Source organism: Uranotaenia lowii, chromosome 1, assembly GCF_029784155.1.
Source record: "Uranotaenia lowii strain MFRU-FL chromosome 1, ASM2978415v1, whole genome shotgun sequence".
NCBI lineage: Eukaryota > Metazoa > Arthropoda > Insecta > Diptera > Culicidae > Uranotaenia > Uranotaenia lowii.
Genome location: NC_073691.1, coordinates 197841558 through 197849013, shown reverse-complemented (window position 1 = coordinate 197849013; position 7456 = coordinate 197841558). Strand labels below are relative to the sequence as shown.

Here is a 7456-nt window from a genome sequence, read left to right as displayed (position 1 = left end):
GCCACCACCAACGTACGAATCGGTTTGGTTTTGTTTGCCATCCAACCCGATCGATCGATCGGGCGTGATCACGTTTGAAGCTATTTTTTGTTGCTCTCGTTTTAAATAGAAAGATGCAGTTTTTTTCCCCCAGGCTTCTGTTTGGATGCCACTGAATTTCGCATGCGGCCACCAAGTGATGATAGACGCTACGGGCGACGGTTTGTTTTGATACGGATCGATTGGCCGATGATCGACGGGCTTCGTCGCTTGATCGGCCACGATGACAACAATAACGTGGTATGAGCGAGCAATCGTTCCTCACCGTTGTGTTTTGCTATTTTGATCCGAAAGTCTGATTATATCGGATCTAATTAGATCAATGCAGGTTGATAACTTCGATCGAGAACTCTCTTTCAGAATTCAGATTCAGATTCAGAATTCAGATTCAGAATTCAGATTCAGAATTTAGATTCAGAATTCAGATTCAGAATTCAGATTCAGAATTCAGAATTCAGATTCAGAATTCAGATTCAGAATTCAGATTCAGAATTCAGATTCAGAATTCAGATTCAGAATTCAGATTCAGAATTCAGATTCAGAATTCAGATTCAGAATTCAGATTCAGAATTCAGATTCAGAATTCAGATTCAGAATTCAGATTCAGAATTCACATTCAGAATTCAGATTCAGAATTCAGATTCAGAATTCAGATTCAGAATTCAGATTCAGAATTCAGATTCAGAATTCAGATTCAGAATTCAGATTCAGAATTCAGATTCAGAATTCAGATTCAGAATTCAGATTCAGAATTCAGATTCAGAATTCAGATTCAGAATTCAGATTCAGAATTCAGATTCAGAATTCAGATTCAGAATTCAGATTCAGAATTCAGATTCAGAATTCAGATTCAGAATTCTGATTCAGATTCATAATTTAGAATTCAGAATCTATGTAGAGATTAATAACTGTAATTAGTGTTTGTTACTTAATTTATCGGCCTTATCAGTAAAAAGTTTTTAGTAAGGACATCTTAAGCTGACACTGTAGAACCAAATACGTACCCTGAACATTATACCGCTGCAAAAAATGACTTTTTGCTCCCATATGTTTTTCCGATGCCTTTTAGGTCACCAAGCATCAGTGTAAAATTTGAGATGATTTGGTTGATTCCAGAGTAAGCGCAACGCGTTTCAATTTTGTGTGTAAATTTGAATGGAAGAAGAAATTTTGGCACATAAAATTATCCAGAACATTCAAATAAGCTTGAAATTGAGTGATTTTTTTTTTTTGGTTTTGCCTATTCTTCAAAACTTAATTTTTTGCTAACATGACAAACAGCTAAACATTTCATGTAAAAAGTTATAGCCATTTCAAAATAAAAAATCAGAATCCATTGAAAAGTATTTAACCTTCCAAAGCCGTTCGCTAAATATCCGTTTCGGGGAAATTTGAGTTGTGGTTTGATTTCGTTCTCCTGGCTGTAAATGTTGACCGATTTCGATGATTTTATATTCATTGTGTAGGTAATTTATTCTAATTACAGTATTGTTCCGGTTTTGTCAGCTCCCGATTTTGTCTACCCCCAATTTTGTTTATCCCCGATTTTGTCAGCATTTGATCCCGATTTTGTCAGCCTTTAAATTTAGTTGAAATTTTCTGCTTTTGAACTAAAATTCCCAGTCATTTAACACGGTATGTTTTTTTTTTGGGTTGTCCTGACCCACGTAGAGGACACTTGGCCCTCCGGGCCTCGGATCGAAAGTTGGTTTTTCAAAAGACATGAATTCCCTTCTTTGTAAGAAGGGTAAAAAATACAGAAAAGGGGTCAATGTCACCCCTTAACATGGTATTGACATAAAATATTCAAATAACCAGTGAACGGACAATTATCAAATCAAAATTGAAATTATTCTCAGGAAAAAAAATTTTCCCGATTTTGTCAGGTACCCTGTTTTGTCAGCCCTAAATTCAAGATGGGGCTGACAAAATCGGAACAATACTGTACTCAACATTTAAAAAAAGTCGGTATGTATTACCAGGTTATCAGAAACTGGTTCAGAAAGTAACAAGTCCGAAAAATCAATTTTATTTTTAAAATACTCATAACTTCTGACAGATTTTCTGTAATTAGGTGTTTCACTGATGTTTGAAATTGTCAAAAGTCTATCTATCTGGCAATGTATAGATATGTTGGGGTCCAATGAAAGTTTTTACAACTATCTCAGAACTTCCGGTAGAAAATATCCATCTTAAAAAAAACGACATCCAACTTTGACTTTGCTTAGCTGTATTTCATTTCCCAACTAACCGATTTTCATAACTCAAATTTTAATTTTTTGTCGTTAATTTGATCATTATTTTCATAGAACCTATTTAGTCTGTCAAAATTCCCAGTTCTTTAGTATATTGGAATGATGATAAAGATGTTTGAAATGTGCGGTTTGGGTCATATTGACCCGAACAGCTTTGGTGGGTTAAAAATGGCAGACTTTGCTTGCTAGAGCATTTAATAATTTCTTGAAATGTTTTTTGCAAAAGTTATAAAAATCAATAAGTTCCCTAGCTATACAAAGCAATTATTTAAGATTTTTTTATCCTCATCCTACGGTTTCACAGCTTTCAAATAAGCAGTCAAAAACGCTTAAATAAAAAAAATTTGAAAACAAAAATTTTTTATAACATCGAATATCTTTTTTGGGGTACATGTAAAGTATGTGCTTTATTCACATGAAACATACTGCAAGAATCAAGGAATATTTTTCATCCAAAGTTATATTTTTAGGAACTTTCAAAAAATCTCTGGCAATTTTTGGATAGGTCTCACTGATTTTTTCGCCAAGGGGTTGGATTGAGGCCAGATTATGAACCTCAGATGTACGAGTTCTCGGGGGTGAGTTTAGGATAATACGGAGGAATTTGTTCTGGACTCGTTGGAGTTTAATGTGGTGTGTGTTTTAGCGCAGCTCTCCCAGACTGGCATATTGTATTCAATAACGGGAAGTACTGCTTATAGACAACAAGCTTGATTTTCAAGGACAATGTTGATTTTCGACTTACTAAGGGATATAATGATTTCAGTAAAATGTTACATTTAGTGACGATTTTTTCAATATGTTGACTGAAAATCAGCTTACTGTCCAATGTAACACCTGCGACTTGAGTTACTTGAGTTTCTGTAGCAATAATACACATCTTCCAACTAGTGAAGTAATCTGTTAGGACATCCAAGCTGTAGTTTATTTATAAGCGCTCGTATTATCCTGCCATTATAAATGACTGCGGTATCGTTAGCAAACAAAGACAATGATCCGTTTTCAGGAAGTTGGGGTATATCCGAAGAGAACAGGTTAAAAAGAAGTGGGCCTAATATGCTTCCCTGTGGGACACCAGCTGGAATATCTTGAGCCTCAGAGATACTTCCGTTCAGCAAAACTCGAAATGTCTTCCCGGACAGATAACTTTTGATGATTTTAACCAAGTAGTTAGTTTTCTACATCGAGTAATGCCATAGCAGATGTTTTGGATACTGTCTTGTTTCTTTTCAGGATGTTCACGACTCGAGTCAGCTGATGTACGGTTGATCGTCCAAGTCTAAAACCGAACTGTTATTCTAGTAAGACATTTCCTTCAACAGCGGATGATAGAAGTCTACGATTGATTTCTTTTTCGAACAGCTTAGATAATCCTGAGAGAAGGCTAATCGGAGACTTTTTGGGGGTGGTGGGATCCTTTCCAGATTTCTTGATAGGTTTCACCTTTGCAGACTTCCATAGTGCAGGGAAGTAGTTAAGGCGAAGGCACTGATTGAAGATCAATGCTAGATAATCAAAGAACTGAGTTCTAATGTGCTTGAGGTCTAGGTTCAAGATATTATCGAAACCAGGGGCTTTCCTGTTCTTGGAGGATTTAATGTAAGTCAAACGCTCGTCAGCTGAAATTTCCAAATTTTCCGCAAAAGCATGGGAAGTTAAATGCGTTCGATTAGCAAATTCGGTGACGTTGGTTTCATGTGGGCTTATAACGTTGTGTCCAAGATTATGTGAGCTGACGAAATGACGAGCTATCTCAGCGGCCTTCTCATCAGGATCAACTGAGCTATTGATATCCATAGGGGAGGAATTGGACTTGGTTTGGATTTAAAAATCTTGGTGAGTTTCCAAAAAGGCTTACTGATGTCTGGGAGATTGCGAATTTTGTTGGAAAAATCATTATTTTTGAGCTCCAAAAGTCTGGCCTTAATGATTTTTGTTAGACGATTGAGATGGGTTTTTAGATTTGACAGACCAGTACATTGGTACTGTCTGCGGATGGTGTTACGAAGACGAATGTAATATTTAGTGAGACTATCAATGGTTAAGGTGTTGCATACTTGACTGGATTTAGGCACATGTTGTTCTCTAGCCTGGGATATAGCACTTTCAATACACTGGAGTTGTTGATCGATGTTTTCAGTTGTGGTCGGATAAACTGTGTAATTTACGCCGTCATCCACACAATGTTGAAATTGCTCCCAGTTGACACGTTGGTAATTACGCCAGGATACGATGTTCCGATTTCCCGATAAGCCAAGTTCAATCATCACAGGATAGTGGTCTGAGCTCAGCTCTTGAACTACAACCGGCTGAGATATTTTGTTGTATACGTTGGTGATGAAAACGTCAACTACTGCATGAGCCCCAGATCGGCTCAACCGAGTTGTAGTATCTGGGCTCAGAACTGTGTAGTGGCCTTCTTCTTGGTCTTTTTGCACAATTTTACCATTCGATTTTTTGCGTGTGTTTCCTGTTCCATCTCGACTATTTGTTTGTTTAGACATTAAGCCACAATCACACTGATCGGGCCTACTGCAGTTTCAACCTCGACCTCTAAAGCTTCGATGATTTGCGTTTAAAAACTTGGCAGTAGACGGCAGTTGATGTTGTGGCGCAGCGCAAAAGCTACACGTCCTCCAGCGGATGTCTTGCGTCGAGTCTAGTGATACAAAAATTCGAGATGGAAAAACTTATTTCTGGCTTGAGATCCGTCTCGGTGATGATGGCGATATCTATGTTGCGGTCTTTTAGAAAATCTGCTAGCTCTATTATTATTATTTTTTTTTCTTTTTATCTTTGGTTTAATTACCGTACAGACTGATGACTTAAATCTAGGAAATTCTTCTTAAGCCTATTTTAAAACGACGTTTGCACATATTAAAATTAAACAAATGATACACTAAATTAAAAAGTTCACAACACTTGTCAATAGGGGGGTTTTGGCCATAGGCAGTACGGTGGTGAGGAATTGAAAGAAACTGACGTTGTCGAAGTGTTCTCGTTGGTACCTACATAAATGTTAACACGTTGTAGAATGTAAGCACAGTCAATACGGTTGGTCAATGTGTCGAATATAAAACCTTGCTGCAGTTCGACGCGCCGCTTTTCGAGTGAGGTTAGGCATATCAGAGCACACCTTTCCTCGTACGGTGGAAGTTGGATCGGGTCATCGGGAAGACGCCGTAGAGCGTAGCTTAGGAAACATCGAAGAACTCGTTCTAGACGGTGGCATTGTGTGCTTTGAGCCGGAGCCCACACCTGGACGGCGTACTCCAGTATGTTACGTACTGAAGCACAGTATATGGCTTTCAATGCATAAACGTCATCAAAATCCTTGGTGTTCCGACGTAGGAATCCGAGAGCAGCAAATCCTTTTGCAGAAGTAAGCGCGACATGTTCTGCAAATGTTTGCCTGTTATCGATCTTTACTCCTAGGTCGAGAATAGACTGCACATTCTCCAGCCTAACCCCGGTTAGTTGATAGTCAAAATGAATCGTCCTTCTTGCACGAGAAAAGTTTATAATCTTACACTTTTTTACGTTTGCTAACACGGAACAAGCATTTAAATTTAGTAAGTTGTGGTGCTATTAGGGCCAATATTTTGTTTAGGAAATTTACTGAAGAAGGTAGTAAGTTACTATCGAAATACCGGTATATGAACTTTTCATTTACCGTGGTTGAATTAAAAGGAATTTTTCGATTGCTTTGATTCAGTTGAATCATTCAACCAAGTAGGCTCACAACACAACAGAATTCGAAGTTTCATCAAAACAACATCGGAATAATTTTTTTTATAAGTTTTTCTTTAAAGTGCAATAAAAACCCTACGTTTTGAGTACAAAACATTTTTATTTCGTTTACAAAGCTTCGAGATAGACCCTTTTTAATGCGTCCAGATTTAACGTGATCCATGCTTTATAAACGAGAGCGAAATTTTCACGATCAGAACTGTTTGACGTTTAGCACGTTTAGCAGATAACTTCTTGAGAAGCTGGGCTTATTAAGGTTCGACTGTTCTAAAATTCAGAATCCAACAATCAAAAATAACAAAAAAAATTAAAAAAAATATAATGACGGCCTATAGGTCACTTTATCATTTTACGGAACTACTGCAACAGTATCTCTTTTCCAAAGAAGCGAGTGGGCAGCAAAGAATGGCTTGCATTGGCAAATTTCTATCGCCAAAACCTGATAAGCCTTTCAGACTGAAGACATTGTTGCTTTTTTTCTGTGCTGTGCTGGGGGACTGGGATTGATCCCTTATAAATAGAGTAACTTCCCGTAACATGGGCATAAGTATCGGCTGGACCATCGATCAGAAATGAGTGCTAACACATTGAAAATCGCTCTTATTCAGCTGGGAGGTTTTCCGACCAAAAAAGAAGCCATCGCCAATGCCGTTAATCAGATAAGAATTGCGGCTCGTGATAAGGGCGCCCAGTTGGTGATCCTTCCGGAATGCTGGAACTCGACCTACAGCGCCAGTGAGTTCGGTAAAAATGCGGAACTGATTCCGAAAGGTGAAACAACAACGGCTCTGGCTCAGGTGGCCGGTGAGCTGGGAATCTATCTGATTGGAGGCACCTATCCGGAACAAGATGGCGGTAAGCTGTACAACACCTGCACCGTTTTCGGACCCAAGGGAGACTTCCTAGGTAAATATCGGAAGATGCATCTGTTCGAAATGGACATTCCTGGCAAGTGTACCTTCAGTGAACCGAGTGTGTTGACCCCGGGAGATCAGTTTTTCACCTTCAATATCGGAGATCTCAAGGTGGGACTGGGAATATGCTACGATCAGCGGTTTCCGGAGTTTGCCGCAGCCTATCGGCAGTTGGGGGTGGACTTCCTGGTGTTCCCATCGGCTTTTGACACCTACACCGGTCCGATGCACTTCGAACTGATCGCCCAGGCCCGGGCTCTGGACAACAGCATGTTTGTGGCACTCTGTGCTCCTGCCCGGGATACCACCAAGGACTACGTTGCCTACGGGTATTCCACCATCAGCGATCCCTGGGGCCGTGTTTTGACTCGTGCCCGGGAAAATCCGGAAATTCTCATCCAGGACTTGAACCTCAACATGCTGGCCGAGATCAAGCAGCAGATTCCGGTTCTGCGGCAGAAGCGTTCCGATGTGTACGAGCTGAAGGTGAAGAAGTGA

The 7456-nt window shown here is 39.3% G+C and overlaps 1 protein-coding gene across 1 annotated transcript; it reads left to right on the top strand.

The window, feature by feature from the left end:
- Positions 1 to 6616: 6616 nt before the first annotated feature.
- Positions 6617 to 7456, top strand: LOC129738279 (omega-amidase NIT2-like). Its single transcript, XM_055729462.1, has one exon. It carries the CDS (start codon positions 6617 to 6619, stop codon positions 7454 to 7456), a length of 840 nt encoding a protein of 279 aa, XP_055585437.1.

Bases quoted from the DNA above. Each gene is read 5' to 3' on its own strand.
- LOC129738279 (XM_055729462.1), top strand. From the start codon at position 6,617: ATGAGTGCTAACACATTGAAAATCGCTCTTATTCAGCTGGGAGGTTTT.